We start from the raw sequence: 20,618 nt of genomic DNA, 5'->3' as shown, positions 1-20,618 counted from the left end.
AGTGCTTAGTGACTAATATTAATATTTATGGTGAAAATTCTTGACATTTTTAGATGTTTATGTGTGTTCTTGAAGTGCCTTCGCTTGTCTCTATAGCCTCTCTGCATAACTGAGTCATGACGAATCTTTACATGTCCTGGCATAACTAGAAAAAAATATTAATGAAAATAAATCGCATCACCATATATATTATGTGCCTAAACCACTGAACAGAAAAAAAAAATATCAATGCATATCCATTTGTCTTATTATAGTATTAAAGTAAAATCACGGGAAGTTCAAATGATTTAGTGATGTTGCCTGTTGTATATATAAGACATCATCAACATCAAGAGGGTATAGATTAGATAATTTGGTTAATGATAAACAAATGACATGTTCTTTTGTTACTTGAAAGGAGCACATGCATTGCCAAGAACGTACTATATCCAGTGCTGTTATTAGCTAATGATGATCATGTAGAATCTTTTAGTTTGGTGGTAGTGCGATTACTTTGATTATTCTGTAACACTGCTGAGTTTAAGAAGGAAAAAAGGATCTTTGATTTAACTGCTTCACATCTAAAGGGATTAGGTGTTTATTCATCTACTGTTTAAATACACTCAACGACTCAGATTTTCTGGTTTATTTATGTTTCTTTGTGAAGATGGTTTAATATATACACCAGAGGGTACGAGTTCTTCATCCCAAAACAAGATTGTACAGTTTCTTCATGTAGCATTAGTTTCGTTTTTGGATTAATAATTTGTCACATGCTCTTAAGACCCACCTAATTATGGACCGTGGCACATGGAACCGTTACATTATCAACATCAATTTTCCAGTTTTCAAAAGAGCTAAAAACATCCAAATCCAAACAGTAGTGAACTAACTCCTCCGGTGGAATTCATTATAGGATAACCTACCTTTTGTGATTCTTCAATGTGATATGAATTTAAAGAATTTATTAAAAAAAGTTTTACTTTGATTTCTGATTCACCTTGGGTAGATTCTACTTTTATACTTACTGCACCATTAAGAACGGTTCTTAATGGTCTTGTAAAAAACAAAATTTCTACTTAGCATTCAACTCACCTTTCTGTAATGAAAGAAATTTGAAAATTTCAAAAGTATGTATAATGAAGTCAATATTTTCTACTAGTTTTTTTGTTGTTGTGCTGTAATACTGAACATTAAAAATACATTATACTGATATTTTAAAAGTTCTTTTAATATATTTCAAAATTTCAAAATTAATGACTATAAGTATATTTAGAAGGCATAATAGAGCAATAACACAGAAAAACTTAAGATTTCATTCCTGATGGCACAGACATCAATCCTTTTTGAGTTTATAAAGTGAATTTTACGTTTTAAATGACAATTAATTTTAATCCCGTTTGGACTAATCTCATTGTAGGGTTCACATTTCAGAAAATGGAGTTATGGAGCGGTGACACAATAAATATAGCTTTTAACATAAACGTGGTCTGAAAATAATTTGACATAATAAAAACTACTTTTTCATTAGAACTCGTTTTCCATCATAAATGCAAAGTAGTTTTACCTGAACCAAATGCCTTAGTTGGATGTGGCCATCTACTGTAGCACCAATAGTAGCACACTCAGAGCTGACACATGGAATGAGGGTTCCCTCCAAATTTTCCTTTTTTAATATAAAAACATGAATGTATAAGGAAAATAAATCACAAGAAAAATATAAAGGCGAAATTCCATTAGATGCACAGATACATTTAATTATGTTATCCTTAACTAGTTCTTAACTTGAGTTGGAGAAATTATTTAAGAAATTCACTTTCATTACATCAGCAATGGAAGAAATAGTCATGGAACACGCATGTCTAACTTCTAGATGGGATTAAGAATGACAGAGATATTTGATAAACTTATGTTACTATTACATTTGTGAAAAGCACGGGTCACTACTGGTGGCAATTAATTAGGTGAATTAACAAGATTCAAAGCAAATTAAGCAGAGAGGAAAGATAATAGGGGTGAGGCTATCCTATAAGAACCAAAATCGCAACCTCTTTATTCAATCCATATTTTTCTTTCTTCGTACTCTTCTCTCCACAGTTTAAGTTTTCTTGCCATTTGTATCTACAAAAGTTATCATAGCATAGCATGGATGGTATTGGAGAAAAAGCATTTCAGCTTCTCTAATGGTCCCTCCCTAGTACAAGGCACTTCTTCACACCACAACTTTTCCGAAGAAAACAAAACCTAGGAGAGCGCTTGTGGTCTCTCTATGTATGTGAGACCCAAACGTGGAGTTGCTTCTCTTGTTCTCTGTTTTCAATTGCTCTGCTCTGCATGAAACAGAGTACCCTGTTGGATTGTTTTTTGCAATGAGGTATATTCGGAGCAACAGCTTCAAGAGGTTCTTCTCCTTTGGAAGACGTAGTTCAAGGGAGCAAGTTCTGAGTCCTAATGGTGGAGAAAGTCACGAGACTCTTCCGTCTAAAGAAGAGCCTTCTGGAAGACCCTCTTGGAAGTGCTTCTCTTATGATGATTTGTTTGATGCCACAAATGGCTTCAGCTCAGGTAATTCAGGTTTGGTTTGAAAAATTAAGTACCTTTTTTTTTTTGCTTTGTTAAAGTTTTTTTTTTTATTCTTGTGGCAGAAAATTTGGTTGGAAAGGGAGGGTATGCGGAAGTGTACAAGGGGACAATGAATGGGGGAGAAGAAATTGCTGTGAAGAGACTCACAAGAACTTCGAGGGACGAGAGAAAGGAGAAAGAGTTTTTGACAGAGATTGGTACAATTGGTCATGTGAACCATTCCAATGTGTTGCCTCTTCTGGGGTGTTGTATTGACAATGGCCTTTACCTTGTTTTTGAGTTATCTTCTAGAGGTTCTGTTGCATCCCTTCTTCACGGTAATTCCTAAACCAACATCAGCCATAAACAAATATTTTGTTTTCTCATAAAGATTGAAATTTTGGCAGCAAAAAATTGAATGCATTCTGGGTTTAACGAAATAAAAATAAGGGTTTTTACCGGTGGATGGGTTTTCTTTGTAGATGAAAAGTTGCCCCCTTTAGATTGGAAAACGAGGCACAAGATAGCCATTGGAACTGCTCGCGGCCTCCACTACTTGCATAAGGGCTGCAAAAGGAGGATAATCCACCGGGACATTAAGGCATCAAACATTTTGTTAACAAAGGATTTTGAGCCACAGGTCCTTTTTTAATCTGTATTATAGTCACTTTTTCCATTTTAGTTGAATCAATATTTCAAACAAAGTTGTTTTATGGGTTTATTTTTACCGAAAGTATTGATGATGTTTTATGACCGTGGCAGATATCTGATTTTGGACTAGCAAAATGGCTTCCATCTCAGTGGACTCATCATTCCATTGCCCCAATAGAAGGGACATTTGGGTACTCATCTTTCCATGGACCCTTCAATGATAAACATGATGGATAGTATATTTTAAATAAAATACATGAATGGTTTGAAAATGGATATTTTTTGAACCTTTTGCAGACATTTGGCCCCAGAGTACTACTTGCATGGAGTTGTGGATGAGAAGACAGATGTGTTTGCCTTTGGTGTGTTCTTGCTGGAAGTAATCTCTGGCAGAAAACCAGTGGATGGGTCACACCAAAGCTTACACAGCTGGGTAAGTAATCCCTCTTTTTTCCTTTGTGACTTTGTTCTGTGGTTATGAACTTGGCGTGTTACAAGAGAAATGCCTTTTGGTTTGTTTGGTCTGATGGTGGTTAAGTCACTATTAATTAACGCTATTATCGGTAAACATGCATTTTGAACAAATAGGCCAAACCAATTTTGAACAAGGGTGGGATTGAAGAGTTGGTAGATCCAAGGCTTGAAGGGACTTATGATGTTACACAGTTAAAAAGATTTTCCTTTGCTGCATCTCTCTGCATTCGAGCTTCTTCGACTTGGCGACCCACCATGACTGAGGTACCTTACACTTCTTTCTTTCCCTTCTTTTACCACAACAATACACACATTAACAAATCATTAATAAAACAACTTACTGCTGTTGATATTTATTCATATTACATCTTAAATAATTCAATTTTATTACAAATTATAAAAAACACAAACAGACTTTATTTAATGAAAGCTAAGAGAAAGCACTTTTTGTTTTTTTAATATTTTTTAAATAATAATAAAGGGTATATTTTAAAGATCCCTTTCTTATTTATTTTTTTTGTTTTTTATTTCTTTATATAGTATCTCTGGAGGCATATGTTTTAACATATTTTATATTGTTTATTTTGAAAAGGACAAGAATCTTTTTAAAAAATCGTTTTAATAGTTGTAAAATATTTCCTGAGCGTACTTTTTTAAGACTTATTTCCTCAAAATAGTAAAAAATGCTTAGTGGACTTATACATTATTTCGTTATTAAAATAGATAAAAAAAGATTAAGAATTAAACAAATGTTAATATTTTTTTGAAAAACAATCTCATTAAATAATAACTCTTTTTGAATCTCTTTTGAATCTTGTGCAAGATAATCATGAACACCAGTAAAGAAGTATTTAATATACCATACTAAATGATTTCAATTGCTTAAAGTTATTAAATATGTTTTATATTATTTATAATAAAATAAACATTTTCAAAATGCTTTTTATATTTAGTTTTCTCAACAACATCTTAAAGACGATCCATAACATTTGCAAATAAATTGGTATCTTGGTTGTTCTTTTCATCAATGACTGGTATAACCACCACGATGTTTTGCACAAGTGAAACACATTTGATGTGTAGCAAAATTATATTGATAAGTGACACTTGTCATTTTCTTTTTTATTATTTGCCAAGTCAAATTTTATTTTGACGTGATATTTTCTGTAGTACTAACAACGCTTCCAAGTAATTGAAAAAAAGTATTATTATTGTTTAATAATTTTATAGCGACTGTTATTCCTTTCAAGTAATATTATTATATATTGTGTAGGGTTTATTAATTATTATTATTATTATTTGATAAGCAACTATTTATTTATTGTTTAATTTTCTCAACGGCTGAATTTCTTGGTTGGGTTGAGTTAACCTTGGGAAGGATTGTGAAATTGTCACGTTATCTATTATTAGCACGTGTAGCGTGTTCACCAGTCTCATTATTGCGTTTTAGATAAGCCAGTTTCCAAGTTAGCAATAAACTATGCATATAAAGAACAGTTTCCTGGCTTGAAAGTTCAAACAATCAATTAACAAAAATATAATAATACCCTTTTTCATTTATTTAATTACGATGGCTTTCATCGTCATTCTCGGATAGATTCATCATAATTTTCTTCCATGCAAATTCATCAATCACTTGATGTTCTCTTCTACCTAATTTTATCCCTTTATGCTAACACCGCGACAACACACATAATATATGCCAATTCATATAATGAAAATGTGTAACAGAAATCGATATATATGTGTAGCTGAAATTAAAAGAGAAAATAAATGCGTAGTTCTATTAGGTTCCGTGTCAAATTCATTGCAATTGTGGGCCACTTGTTCTTATTGTGAATCACGCACACAGCAATGATAGTTGGCCGTATGCATTACTGTCAGAATTGAGAAAAGTTTTTGCATAGCTTATGTGAACAATGAGTCTGCTGTTGGATGCCCATTGAAAGTAGAGCACACTGACATCTATTATGTATGATAAATTTATGAGCTTTTAGAAGTTATTGTAAAAGTTGTTGCACATGATTGATGGTGTAGAAATATTGAAAAGAGTTATTTATGAATTGACAGGTATTAGAGATAATGGAAGAGGGAGAAACAGATATGGAAAAGTGGAAAATGCCAGAAGAAGAAGAGGAGGAGGAAGAAGAAGAATTCTGGGGATTTGAGGATCTGGAATATGAATACGATAGCTCATTTTCTATGTCATTACTTGATTCCATTGGAAGCACTGGTTAGGAATTAGACGGTTGTTTGAAGTGTTTGTATATATAGAAATTTGATGGGTATTTGATAGTAATTGAATGTCGGCAACTGGAGAGGAAAATGACAGAGAAGGTTGTTCTGATGCAGTAATCAGTTTCAATGATATGGTAGTTTTGTGAAACAAGGTATGATGATTGGGTCCAAAATGTCTACTCGCTGCAATTTTTTCCACATGATGTGACTGAACTATCAATAATATGAGGTTTTAAGCCGTTTAGACAGAGACATTCGAAAAAGATTGAGCTTGAAATGATGCTTCATGCTGTTCCAGGAAGGAGAGGCCGTGATTTCGTGGATGATTTCAATTTGCATCTTAATCATATTTTCATTCCTTTTATATATATATATATATATATATAGACCTTGAATTAAAATCACCATGTTAGTAGCTCCAACATGCGGAAACTAGTGATTGTATTTCATCTTCTAACATAATAATCCAGGAGAATTTATAAGCTTTTCTTAATCGTTAATATTTTATATTATAATAAAGTAAATAATTAAAATACAAATAAATTATAATAATGAATAAGATAAGATGATATAAATTTTGGTATTTATGAAACAACTTTTGATGTAAAATATAATTCTTTTATTAAAATTTTTTAATGATCGTTCTCATTTTAAGGTAAAATTTATTTTAATTCTAATTTATATTTACAAAATTTATTTTATAAAATTACTATGTTAACACGAAAAAAATATTATTTTATAAAAGCTTGATTAAGTTTCTTAAGTTTATCGTTGATTTTTAATCGAGCCTTTATTATCATGTACTTAAAATTGTTGTAATTCTCAATTGAGTTATTGCTAATAATATTTTTATTGATTTGGGTGGTTCTTATTTTATTCTTTCATCTTCTTACATAAGAAATTTGAGATTTTATAATTAATAATACAATATTGGGATTAATGTAAGACGATAATTGGAAAAATATTTCATTTTTTAATATATGAAGACAATGAAATGACACAAATCAATAAAATAAGAACCATGTTATCCAATTAACGAAAAAAATAAATGATAAAAATATAATTAAATATAAAATTTAAATACCTAATAAAAAAATTAATAGAACTCAATTAAAATTATACAAATTAATAATCATTTTAATTAAATCTTTTATAAATAGTACATAATATATGATGAAGCCGTCTATTAAGATGAATCATAGATATTAAATATTTTTTAATATTTAATTATATTTTATATTTATTATAATCATACTTTATTATTTTTAAATATATTAGTTAAAAAATTATTTAATTACATCTATCAAATTACTTAGCAACTTTTTATTCACTTCTCCCTGTTCTTTTTTTGAAAAATCACTAAACTTTTATTCTTTCACTTCTCCCTGTTCTTTTTTTGAAAAATCACTAAACTTTTATTCTTTCACTTCCTTCCCTTTTTACTCATTTATCCAAACAAATCATACCAAAAAAAAACATTATCATGTCACAAGGCCATTTGAAATCATATACAAAATCCAAACTCTATGGTTAATATTAATAATGTAGGAAATTAAAATTAGGCCAAACGTCTAATCACTTTGGACAAATTGCATAATTAAAAATACACTTTGGCCAGAAAAACTAATGATTAAGAAGAAACAAAGTAATCTCTCGGTCTCAAAATTTCATATATAGCAATTCTATGTATATTGTAACCTTAATATGATTATCACTAACTATATAATTTCTTTTATATTTCTCTTATAATGTTATCTTCTAACATGGGAAATATTTTAATAGAAATGATATATGTCTGCTACTTAATATTAAAGAATTATTGATGGAATAAACATAGTTTTTGACTCCAACTAGCTTAGTCTTTCAGAACCAAGAAAATTTCTTTTTTTAGAATGAATGATTCAAGCATGATAAAGAACATAGGAAGAATAGGTTTCATTCATGGATTTATTTGCTGTCATGCAAGTTGTCATATGCAGAATGGCACAATTCCCCATTTTGAGAATTGGAATAGCTGTCATGTACTCGTGGATGCAAATGGTGTTATTAATTATTATAGTAAATATGAATATATCAATGGGGCATTTGAATTTGAATGAGTGTAATCTGAACAAATCCATAGACAACAGAGTATGATGTATTTTTGGTTGCATCCACAGTTTACATTTCAGCCAAAAACAAATTTTGGTTTTTAAGAAACATATGTTTGATGTTAGTGGTAAGGAATTTTCACAGGAGAAGATGCTTTTTTGTTTCTATTTAAATGCTATCTTTAAAAAGAAATTTTTAAATCTCCCCATATTATCATTGTTTTAGTTGTCCTATTTAAGAAACATATAAACACTTAATATTAAATATTTTTATGCATACGACATATTAACTAAATGCATTTATTTTTAATTTAATATATTCGTGTAAGAATATAAAATATTATGTTTTAAAATTGAAAATATGTTTAAAATAATGAGATCTGGTTATTTTAATATTTAAAGTATATAAATGAGTTTTATTATTTTAAAACATGTTTTTTTTATAATTTTAAAGAACTTTTTCTTCCTTTTAAAATATATTTTACAATCTCTTTATTTTTTTGAAGACCAAATTGTAGAATTTTTTTTAGTAGTGAACTCGTCAAAATCAACTGAACATTTTTTTAATAGAATAAGTTAGTTTTTTTTTCTCTCTTTTAGTCTATTGGTTGTTCTTATGCATGTGGCCCTTTTTTGGCTCACATGTGATGTTTGTATTTTTTTTTGTTAGTCTTTGTTGATTAGTGATTTTAATGATGTTTCTTGATTGTATATGCATTGTTCATAGGGACATTTTGAGTTACCTTGCGTTTAAGAGTACTTTAAGAGTTTTTGAGTTGTTGGTTGTCTTTTAGGTAAGAGAAGCTAATTGCTTTAGTGCATGTGAGTTGGATATGTTGACTTAAAATGATATGTGCTGAATTTGATTGATATTACATTTGGAATTGAATTGATTGGTTTGAAAATTGAATTGAGTTTTTTTTTTATTGTGGTTTGACTCTTGTGATTGATAACCGAAGAGCTAAACAATTGTTCAAATTGGTATGAGTTTAAGGTATACAAATTGTGTTGAACCATTTCTTTGGAAAAGAAATACCAACTTGAGTAATTAATCAGGTCTCATTTCACTTAAATCACAAATCTGAGTGTTTTGAAATTTGGTATGACGTTGAGCGATACTGGTGTGGTACTAAGCGCAAGTTTTATTGTGCAAGTCTAGAAGGATTTTTGCTCTAGACCACTGAACGACCATTTTTACGGATGCTTTGACACTAAGTAGTAGTAAGGCATCACTGAAACCGTTGAGCGCCAAGATGTTGAACGACAAAAGAGTGTTGTTAAGGGCAACATTTTGTGAGAAGAATAATATTGAGCGTCAAGTCTACCCATATAACATTTAAGAGTGTTAGGGGTTTTCAAGTTGTTGATTGTCTTTTTGGTAAAAGAAGCTAATTGCTTTAGTGTGTGTAAATTACATGTCGATTTAAAATAGTATATGCTGAATTTGATTGATATTACATTTAGAATTGAATTGAGTTTTTTTTATTGTGGTTTGAAATTTTAGATGCATGAAAATTAAAAGAAAAAAAAGTTTATAATGCCCATAAATGTTATTTAACTATTTTACACAGATAAAAAGATATTAATTTGAAATTTTTATAGTTGAAAAACATTTTTTTATATATTTATAACAATAGTTTATGTGATTAATATTTTTTTTAAAAGAGTACGCATTATCACAAGAAAAATAATACGAGAAAAAAAGGTTTATTTTAAAAAAATTCAGTGCTTGCTTTGTATTATTAATCTAAAGCATTGATCAAAGTTTATTTAAAACTTACTTTTTAAAAAAAAATATTAAAACTTGCATATTATATTCCATTAACACCCAATAAAAAATATGACAATGTAAAATAAAAAGGAAAATTGTAATCAGTAGGGTAAGTTTTAAGAATTCTTATTAAAGAATCAAATATTATTTCTTCACATATAAAAAATGCTACTGACACGTTTATATGCTGAACAAAAAAAAACTAACACATTTATGTACTAATTCTTTAAGGAATACTGTTAAAACACCGATAGGCAAAATTTCACAAAATAAAATATATTGCATACAAAAATTAATGCTAAAAGAGCAGCAGTTGACGGTAATTGATGGTGCCTTATGCCTTCGGATAAAAATTTATATTATTTTAAAGTTAGATTAAGAAATCAAAACATTGCATTTATGGTATGTGTTAGTTGAACGTTGCCCCCAAACATCCTAAAAAGTCGTTGGGAAAGCAAGAAAGAATCTTAGACAAATTATGAAAATATCTTTTAGTTTTCAATGCTACTATTGAAGTGAATGTTGTTTAACGTAAGAAAAGACTAAGAGGAATTTGGTTAGTATTTTTATGATATTGGTGGTAGGTTACATGGAACGAAAGTGTTTTTCGTGCTGAAGCATGTAATTTTCAAAAGAGAATGCCAGAAGCTACCCACAAACATGTCCTACATTTAGGAAACGTAAACAGAAAGAAACACATAAGAAGTATTTTAAGAAATTATTCAATTATAAGATGCCAACAAATTACTATAGTTTTTCCCTTATAATCGTTGAATAACATTATGTCAAAGAGAAGGGATGTCACGCAAAGCAATCACTTTTTAGTTGAATAAGTTAAAGAGCTTATATAAATTGTTTAGGATATCATTGTTGAGTTTCTATGAATAAGAAAATGGATTTGTATTGTATTGTATTGCAGATAAAGTGGACAAATTTAAAAGTAAAAAATAGGAAATATCAACTATTTATTAATGAATTTTATGTTATTTTGTTATTTTAGAATTGAAACTTAATTTTCTTAACACTTAATTTATTTAGTAGTTATATTTCAATTGCGAAATTTGCAGATTGGCCTGTATGGTACATAGGTTTTGTATTGCGATTGTAGTTTCTAAAAAATAAGATGGTTTAAAATACGAACTATACAAATGAATTATTTGCAATACACAGATATTAGTTATCCTTTCACGTAGACCAATGCATGGTAGTGATTTCTTATCCACCTCGTCAGTTGCTACCAAAATGATGAAACAGTTAATTCAGAATCAATTCCATTCTATATGCATAGCTTGCACTTAACGAATGAAGAACTGGGCACAAGTAAGCCATACTGAAATGGAGTGATAGTATTAAAGAAAAAAATAATAAATACATACATTTTCTTGGTTTTATCAATTTCTGACGTGCTTTCTTAAACAATTAAACCTATGTTATAATCTGTGACAGTCGTTTGCTGTAATGAATCTTTTTCGTCCTCCCTTTGTACTTTCCATTGTTCATCCACTCATTTATCAACAAGGTACGCGGTCCTGCTATGAAATAAATACATCACAAAAAGGCTTTCTTTTTAATAAAGTGCTGCTGTCTTAGACACATTGAGGGGGAAATACAATCAAAATATATTTGAAATTAGTTTTTAATATTTCTTCTTCGATAACTAAAAATGGTTACAGTATCAAATTTTTTTTTCAATAAATACTCAATGCGCAGGCGATATTGTACAGGTTCCTAATAGCTCACCAACTGGATGGTGAGCTATTAGGTTAAAATGAATAAGCAATAAAGAGGGCAAAACTGGATTATCACTATGTATTTAGGATCAGAATTCCTAACATTTAGACGTAAGAAATAAGCACCGTAGCTTCTACAGCATTCGCAGCTATACTACCTAGACTCGTTTGAACGATTACAAGCATACAACATGGCTAAACTGCAAACTAACACCATTCATTACTCTCAAAAATTTGACCTCATCCAAAAACTTATAACCAAAGAATATATAAATTAAAAAGGTCACACTAGCAAGGCAAAATCGGTGTTGCAAGGTGGATCTGAGGCAACAACTTAAAAGCCGAAATCTTTTGTTGTCCCATCTTTTCCTGCATCAGCTAATTTCATTCATCATGTGAAAATGGCAAATTGCTAATGCCAGACCGAACCTGCAGAGGGTGGAAGGTAGTGCTTGGACCAGTCTTGAAGGGCACATACAAAATATCTTAAAGCCCGGTCTTTATGTCTCTTGAGCTCCGCTGAGTGACGTCAAAGAAAAATATAATCCACTGACGGTTTCGTGTATGTAGTGTGTCATTCTACAGTCGTTGTCCTTTTCTCCAACAAGGACTCCAAAAATTCCGAGCACAATTTGGTGAGGGGAGGCAACGAATGGGATGATCCACTAAATATGGTCTCCCAGGGCCTCTCGGAAGCAGCAGATGGAATTGGTGAAGCTATGTTCCTTTTCAAATCAAACTTGGGTAGCTCTCCATAAATTGACGTGTATCCAGATTGTCCTGAAATTCAGGCCATAAAATGCAATCTATTTATGAAAGACTTCTTTAAAGTACAAGCTACCTCATTGCTAAAATGAACAATTAATATTTAAGTCGAGACAACAAAAGGAATGTGAAATTTGTTTAACAATACAACCAATTTAATTCTTTCTTTCTTTATGGCACGTTTCGAATATGAGTGTTAGAGGTGTCAATTTAGGCTCTACATAATTAAACATTAATGTTGAAGATCATTTCAAATAAAACCAGACTTAACCATTCATTTTAATCGTATGGCCATGATTTGCTCTTCTCACTTTCATCTTATGGGTTAGAACTTGAACGTATGACCTTTTGTCCTCGTCCCTAAACATCAAGTAGAAAAGTATAAAACCAAACAGAACACAATAAAAGTCATCACACCTGTTTCTTCAAACACACGATCTTCGTGCCCGGTGATACTAAGCTCACGGGCTTCTTTGCCATATGGATGAAAGATGACATATTCACGATCTCCGTTTATATATACAAGCAGCGGCTGTGATGCTCTCCCGTCAGTAATTGCTGATTCAGATGGATCTCCTTTGAGAAAAGCAAGTCCCCCTCCCTTGGCCTGAATGAGATAAACAAGACAGGAAGAACATGCAAAGCAACATAATTGTCAAGCAAACGAGAGAAAAGCAAGCCCCCTCCCCTATATCAAACATTTATTATGTTGGCACTAGCACCAGAGCTGCAGCACTGCAGATATTGGATGAATGGTAATTTGCCACCAATGGCGTGGCACATCTTGCCATTTTACTTTGTGCAAACCTAAAATAGCCATGGTAGATATTGGTGGTTTGGGATTGATTGAATTTTATATATATTTAGGCCTTAAAAAAATTAATTATAGGGATTTGGTAACGGGAATTTAAATCCCGAAATTTCTTTGTTCCAAACTTCATATTTACTTTCTAGTTTCTATTTTTATAACATAGCCTATTTCTTGTCTATTAACATGCCTGTGATATAGACCGCTATGGTTAGTTATTTTTTCACAATACAAAATCCAAAAGGCTAAGTAGATTTTTGCTTTTCAATGATGGACCACCATGTGCGAATGATAACACTGCTTTTGTTGGTCAAAACTGTGATGCTGTTCAGGGTAAATGCAGTTTCACTAAATTATGCACTGTAATAACCCATATTTGGTAACACGAAAATAAAATAAAATATATTTCTTCGTTTAATAGAAGTTAAATAGAAATTAACGCCCTGAGGGTACTAGAAATGTGCATTAAAACCACTGAATAGTTTATACTCTATTTTTTAACTGCAGTTAAAATTTCACAGGTGTAATAGATTTGTACCTTGCTTACAGACCAGGAAGCCACAGGAACAGGATCTTTCACGTTGAATAACAAGATAATCCCATCACCTTTAAATGTACAATCATTCGATTCCGGAAGGAGAACAAGGGCAGCAAAATATGACAAATCTATTGCAAAGGAGACAGCTGCAAAAATATGCATCATAATTCTGTCAGATCAACACAACTCTCATCACGTAATCGCAAATTTATAAAGATAAAACGGTATCCACTAAATGGAAGAACATGCATGAAAAATATCAACCAATGATTTAGACAGTTCTACTGATTGCAAGACGGACAAGAATTCAAATGATACATGATTTCTAAAATTGAATACAAGAGACATATAGTCAGTGTATCATAAGGAAAAGAAATAAAATCGTCAAACCTTCTATTTGGAGTCTGTATGACCAAGATGCAGCTAACTTTGACATACTCCAAACAGAAAGCTGCGGTTTTGAACCATGTGATACGGACAGAAGATAATCTGAGCTTCCAGCAAAGACAAGCCTCGTGATAGGCTAGTGAAAAATACAACAAATTAGAGATAATGGGGGATGAGGTACTTCGTGAATCCTAAAGCAATATCATAGCTATGCACACTCAAATACAACAAATGGAAATTATTTTCTCGCCTGATTTCTTATTCTTGGATAAAATAATTGGCTGCATGTCCTGTCAGTGAATTATTATGGGGCTTCTAAAACTAACAAAGTTTGAGGACTAAAATGAAATTTATCCATAATTCCAATGAACAAAAACATATTTAAGCCTCTTTATTTTTATTTTTTCTTAGTCTAATGGTCCATAATTTGATGTTTTGATGCATACTGCTAGATACAGACCAAACACAATTGCAGGCTGTTCTGCCTCCTATACCAGGCCTTAAATCGTTAAGAAAAGTCAACAGTTAAACACATAACACAAGTGCTAGCAAATAGTCAAATTATAAACTTCACATATTACATCAGTATGTTTTATTTATAAACAAGAACACGCTTATAATGTGTTTAGAATCAAAGGCATGATAATAATAGTAATAAAAAAATAATATGACCAGGGTTCAAGAAGATTACCATCGGAGTTTCCCCTATAACAGCAACAAGGACATTATTATTAGGATCCCACAATGTAATAACAGTGTCTGCTGCAACAGCCAGCACAGAACCATCAGCTGAAAAAGCAGCAGCTCTCATGGCTTTATTTCTGCAGAGGCGTGATGTATCCACATCATAAAAATCAGTCAGTTGTATAATCAACTTATTTCAAACAGAAGACAACAGCTAAATCATATTCTGATCATCCTGAGGAAGACTATAATTATATTCTTAATTTTTCAAATCAGTAAGTAATCCTCTTGAAGTGCTGCCAAGGGCCAAATTACAACATTATGCAATACTTCAAGCGGAAAAACCAACAAAGTAATAAAACAGCTGCACACAATAAGGCATTCAGCAAGGAATCTCTGGAACCCAACGAGAACTCCATGCCACTATTAATCATCTTCATTGTATTTAAAAATAAATGTAGGAGAAAGACTTTGTTCTTATCGGATATCCATAGCCAGTGACCCATCCAATATTTAAATGATAACTAATATGTTCAATAATGTTATCCCCTTTATTACAAATTTAGGGCTCATTAGAATAACAAACATTTTGGTAGGTGTTTTCCATAAAGTCTATAGCCTAAAAAACAATTGAGTTAATTATAATATAATGCAATTATATACTTGTATGACCCAACAGCATGACACATCCAACCAGAAGTCTGAAGCATCTGGCCTTTGTGCTCAATTTCTTCCTTGCAGACCCATACCTGAAACATGTAGAAGAAAACTAAATAAGCACCAGAAACTAATACTAAGCATGAATAATTAACTATCCATAATTACCTTGAAATCTCCACCATACGATGAGCTTACAGCCATGTGTCGAGTTGGATGGAAAGCAACAGCAGAAATATGAGCGTCCCTATCAATAAGAAGATATGCGTCAACTCCATTTTCTAATATATCTAAAGGCACTAGCCGCTCAAAGTTCAGCAAGTTAGAAGTGCAGTTATAGAAGAGTTTGTAGAATAGTTTTAAAAAACCAATCACAACATTTAAAAACATTGAATACGCCATACTATTACATTATGAGGGCCATTGATATAACCATGATACAGCTTTGAGATTTTCAATTTTTATCAATGAAAAAATCCATGTACAAACCTGTGAGGTTCATAAATAAGGGTGGATACTGAAAATCTCTGGTTATCATCCAAATCCCAGAACTTCAAACAAACAAGACCTCCTATTCCATCTTCAGGAAGTTTGATTTCCACTGTACCCATCATAGAGCCATCGATGGACAGCTCCACCAAGCTCACCACCAGCTGTAACCACAATATTCCTTTTAACAAATTAATCATCAATCAAATCCTTTATAAACCGAGACAAAATGTCACAATAAGATTGTGAATTTATAAAATCAAATTAGAAGAATTACATGTAACAAGCACATACCGTGATCTCATCAACTGGTTGATGGTTTCTTTCACATACTTGAACCTGCAGAAAAACAAATTCCAACATTATAAATTTGACATGGCTAATTTAGAAAGAAAAAGCAAATAAGGTACTACCTCATAAACTCCCCGATTAGCAAACAAGCTGTAGAATTGGATGCGATAGTTTTCTGTCTGTACAGCCACTGAGCCAGAAGTGCAGTCAAAGGAAACTCGGCTAGAAAGACCTTCACATATATCTTGAGAAGACAAAGGGGGCTGCACACACAAAAAAAAAGTAAAGGTAAATGCAAGCACATGGCTAAATACTAATAAACTGACATAAATGAAAGTTGTTCCCATCCGGATTTTTTTTAGAAAGAAAAGATGTCCAAGCATGGAAATTTTTATATTTTCTCAGAAAAGGATAATAGAGAGAAAACTTTAAAGATATGAAAGGTAAACTGTGTTCTTGAAAAGTCAAACAAAATGGGATTCATATAGCCAATAAAAAATGTAAACTAACAGACTAACAAACTGACCTATCATAACAAAGTAACCGAGTAACTAACTATAACAAATAGACATATAACAACAAACTGACTCAGTACCGAAAATTATCAAGATTACAAACTACTCTAATACTCAGAAAAGTTTGAGGTGGAAATGAGTTAAAAAATTAACCTCATAAAAATAAAATATTTTCTTTAAACTAGCCATGATGTTTCAAGCTTACAAGCCCGAGTTTAGGAGAAACTTAAATGGTTGATCGTTTAACTTTCCAATTAACAATAATTTCTAAAATGAAGCTATATAATCAAAATCAATGAAGCTATATAAGGAATGACTAGTACATGTTGACCAGAAAAATATGAATACAAAGAGAACAATCATAGCAACTAACCTTGATACCAGAAATAGACTTTATTATTTCCATTGAAGGCATTTTCAATATATGGATTTGATTATCTGCACAAGATAACTGCAGGCCTTTAATTAGTTAAACAATTTAAAGAAGTAGTTGTCAGGACAGACCACGAGACTTCTAATTCTATATGTTCAACTAAATATTAGTAATCCTTACTGCGGAGAGGGATGAATCAGGAGAATCTACAAAATAAAGAAGTGGAGACCCAATTCTTGGTAAAGATTTCTTGTTTCCTGTGTCTAACTGCCAAAGCATAAGAACCCCTTCCTTCCCACCTGATATCAAATGAAGTCATATAAACAATAAATTACATGCTCGACATGCATAACAAAGTTCGAACATATATATGACCCAGTTCAATGACTCCTTTCATTTACTTTAGGCAATATAATTTTACCTGAGTAGAGGTAGGCTCCATCTGAAGAGAAAGATAAATGACTCACTCCAGAAGAGTGCCAATGCCACGTGCAACATGATTCAGCATCATCATTTTCCCTCACCCCAGGTTTATCATCGTTATATGTCGGTCTTCCATTCACTAATACACTACTGTTGAGGAATTTCTGAGCTCCAAATCCTCTCCAAATTAAAATTCTTCCAGTTACATCACCGGCAGCCACAATTCTCTCTGTAGGGTGGAATGCAAGAACTGTAAAGGTCTTTGTGTGATGCAGGGTAATCTTCTTAGACACAGCAGAATCAGAATCCATTTTAGGAACTTTCCATATATGAAGTTTTCGCTTGTCTTTTATACCCAAAAATTTTCCCGAGGGACTAATGGTTAGAGATTCTGGTTGTTCAGTCTGTCAAAAAGTGAGAAAGCATGGATGTACTTAAGAAAGAAGAAAAAATGTTAATAATTAAAGTGCATTCTCATACATATTGACTGACGACGTCCAAGGATGAACCAATGAACAGAAATCACACCATTTCTGATTCAAGGGCATATTACTACAAGTAGACATTGTTTAGAAAACCACAACCTTCAGGGGGGGGGGGTTCAATTACAATGTTCCCGAATAACAAATATAAAATAAGCAGTCCAAATGAAGTAAAATTTGACTATAGCTCGTTCGCCTCCTTCCCCCTCCATTATTTTTCCTTAAAAATGCCCTTAATTCACGGGTGTTGTTCCACAATAAGAAATAAAAAGAAACAAATACTCCCACAAACAACGAACAAGCTGTCCACACATTATTAAAAGCAAATACATGAAAATGCACACGATTGATTGAAATATGTGCGCAGAATGCGCTCATTGAGGTTGAGTTTTTCACAGTCCAACCTTTCATAATGCAATCATTCATTCTTAAGAAAAAAATCACCTCTCTCAATATTAGGCTGCTAACAGTATGAAAGTTGGTCAAATTACACTTCCTGATCTGTCCAAAACGTGGCTTGGGGCGATTGTCCTGTGCATTTATACTTTCAACAGACACGTAAGCAATAACATTGGGCGACGACTTGGCGTCTTTTTCTTCCCTAGTGGACAATGCCGAAGGCACCACCTGTATAGGATATACAATGTATCAAAACTAAACACTAGTTTCCTTTACTCGCATTTAAATTCTGAATAGGCACCAAGAATTAATAAATGAATGTTTTACCAAGGAGAAAATGGGAAAGCGAAGGTCAAGAATCTTGACGCATTCCGGAACGGAGTAATCCCATTGGCGAATTGTTCCGTCGACAGAGGCAGTCCAACAGTATGATAGCAACGAGGCAGTGGTGGGAACCACGACGACGGCGGTAACGAGGGCGGTGTGACCTTGGAGTGAGGAAACGAGGGAGCCGGTGGCGGTGCTGAAGACGGAGACGGAAGTGCCGCTGCAAACGAAAAGGCGCTTCCCGTCCTTAGAAAAGGCAGGAGCGGAAGAAACATAGTTTAGCCCTCCGCGTATCATGCTGCCGAAACGCTGAGTTATAGGCTGCAACTGGAACAGTGAGGGAGAAAGAAGAAAAGAGAAGAGAATAGAAACGAAGGTAGAAGAAGAGAAGAGAGCCGGCACCACCTTTACTAGGGTTTTTGGGCCCTGATTTCGATTTTAAGCAAGGTTTTAGTTGCCTCGCGCCATGTTTATTCAGTTTTTTTTTTCATAATTATATAAATAAAAGGTTGAATATTATTTTTATATTTAAATTATTTTTAAAATAATTATATTGTATTTTTAAATTAAACTATATATTTATCTGATCAGTATTTATACCTATATATCTATGATTCTTTTGTTATCCACGTTTATTTTTCAATTTTATCTTTTAAACGACTTTTTTAATTAAAATAATTATTTTAAGTAATTATTTATTTAAATTTAACTTTTTTTTAATGTGATCACTATTTTAAATTTAATTATTTCATTTAATTAAAAAATTACCTATAAAATAAAAAAATTATTTATAATAAAATTATTAAAATTATTTCTATTTAATTTAATAGTTATAATAATAACAACAATAATAATTTTGTGATCTTTTATTATCATAAAAAAATAACATTCATGTATGTAATGCATGTATTTTCATTAATATTTTATAGAAATAATATAAAGTTTTTTTCTATAAATTTTATGTACAAATTTATTATGAAATATAACGTTATCATTTATAAAAGGGTTAAATATGTAAAAAATAATATTTTTTTTATAAAACTATTATAAAAGAAAAACAAAATAAAATTGAGAAGAGAAGAAAGAAACTGAAGCCGCAGAGAGGATTGGGTGTAGAAGTCAGGAAATGTATTGACCATAAGGGTTGAAGACGGAGAAGAAAAGAGAGTGTCGGTAGAACCAAAAAAAAAGAAATTCAGGTTTTACCATACAATTTAATATTTTTTCTTTTAATTTTAATTAGAGTCAAAAATAAAATTTGAATTGACCAACTTCCACATGACACACTGTTAACCAAGTTACATAAAAATTAACACAGTTAATTATGTCGAACGAAAAAAATACAGTTTTTTTATAGATAAAGATTAAAATATACAAAATTTAAGTTTAAGTGGAAGATTAAAAATAAAAACGATTAATAGTTGATGACTAAAATCCTTTATAAAAAATATATTCAAATAAGTATATAATTTGATTTAAATAGTTTATGAATGAAACTCATATTTAATCTTAGTTCATGATGAAAGAGGTATAGGGTGACAATTGCTTCCTGCTATCAATGCCTTCAATTTCTTTCTATATCCCGTCAACATAAGAAAAATACATAAATATGACGCCCGCACTTCCAGAGCCACTGTCACTCACTGATACCGCCACCACCGGACAGAAGAAAAAAAGAAAATACTGAGAGAATCCATTCCGAAAAGATTTTTCCAAAAAAATATTTCGTATTTTCTGAGAAGCTCTTTTCACAACTCATTTCAATGTTCTGGAAAATTCATTTTGGAAAATATTATACATGATCCAGATGATACATTCTGGAAATTTGTTCAGAATAATGTGTTCCAAAATGTATTTCAAATGTTCCAAAAAATTTATTCTGAAAATCTCGATAATTTTCTTCTGGAAATTCTGTTTCGGAAATGTTATTCGGAAAATTCCGGAATTCAATCCGATTTTAAAAATAGATGGGTGCAGGAAGCAAT

The 20,618-nt window shown here is 31.6% G+C and overlaps 2 protein-coding genes across 2 annotated transcripts; one reads left to right on the top strand and one right to left on the bottom strand.

Moving 5' to 3' along the window:
• Window positions 1-1,964: 1,964 nt before the first annotated feature.
• Window positions 1,965-6,148, top strand: LOC108322107 (probable receptor-like serine/threonine-protein kinase At5g57670). Its single transcript, XM_017554087.2, has 7 exons — window positions 1,965-2,544; window positions 2,625-2,879; window positions 3,024-3,181; window positions 3,304-3,383; window positions 3,490-3,625; window positions 3,781-3,930; window positions 5,737-6,148. Exons 1-7 carry the CDS (start codon window positions 2,349-2,351, stop codon window positions 5,902-5,904), a joined length of 1,143 nt encoding a protein of 380 aa, XP_017409576.1. The 5' UTR covers window positions 1,965-2,348; the 3' UTR covers window positions 5,905-6,148.
• Window positions 6,149-11,545: 5,397 nt separating this feature from the next.
• LOC108322182 (uncharacterized) lies at window positions 11,546-19,092 on the bottom strand. The gene is made up of 15 exons (XM_017554191.2): window positions 18,634-19,092; window positions 18,352-18,534; window positions 17,424-17,829; window positions 17,183-17,301; window positions 17,003-17,080; window positions 16,237-16,377; window positions 16,118-16,162; window positions 15,824-15,987; window positions 15,503-15,581; window positions 15,341-15,426; window positions 14,685-14,814; window positions 13,997-14,129; window positions 13,607-13,752; window positions 12,678-12,867; window positions 11,546-12,275 (listed from the first exon to the last, which is right to left on the bottom strand). The coding sequence occupies exons 1-15, from the start codon at window positions 18,928-18,930 to the stop codon at window positions 12,070-12,072; spliced, it is 2,403 nt and encodes an 800-aa protein (XP_017409680.1). The 5' UTR covers window positions 18,931-19,092; the 3' UTR covers window positions 11,546-12,069.
• Window positions 19,093-20,618: the final 1,526 nt, after the last annotated feature.

The sequence above is a fragment of the Vigna angularis genome, chromosome 1, assembly GCF_016808095.1.
Source record: "Vigna angularis cultivar LongXiaoDou No.4 chromosome 1, ASM1680809v1, whole genome shotgun sequence".
Taxonomy (NCBI): domain Eukaryota; kingdom Viridiplantae; phylum Streptophyta; class Magnoliopsida; order Fabales; family Fabaceae; genus Vigna; species Vigna angularis.
The sequence above is the reverse complement of the archived record's forward strand: the minus strand, read 5'-3'. Positions and strand labels throughout refer to the sequence as shown.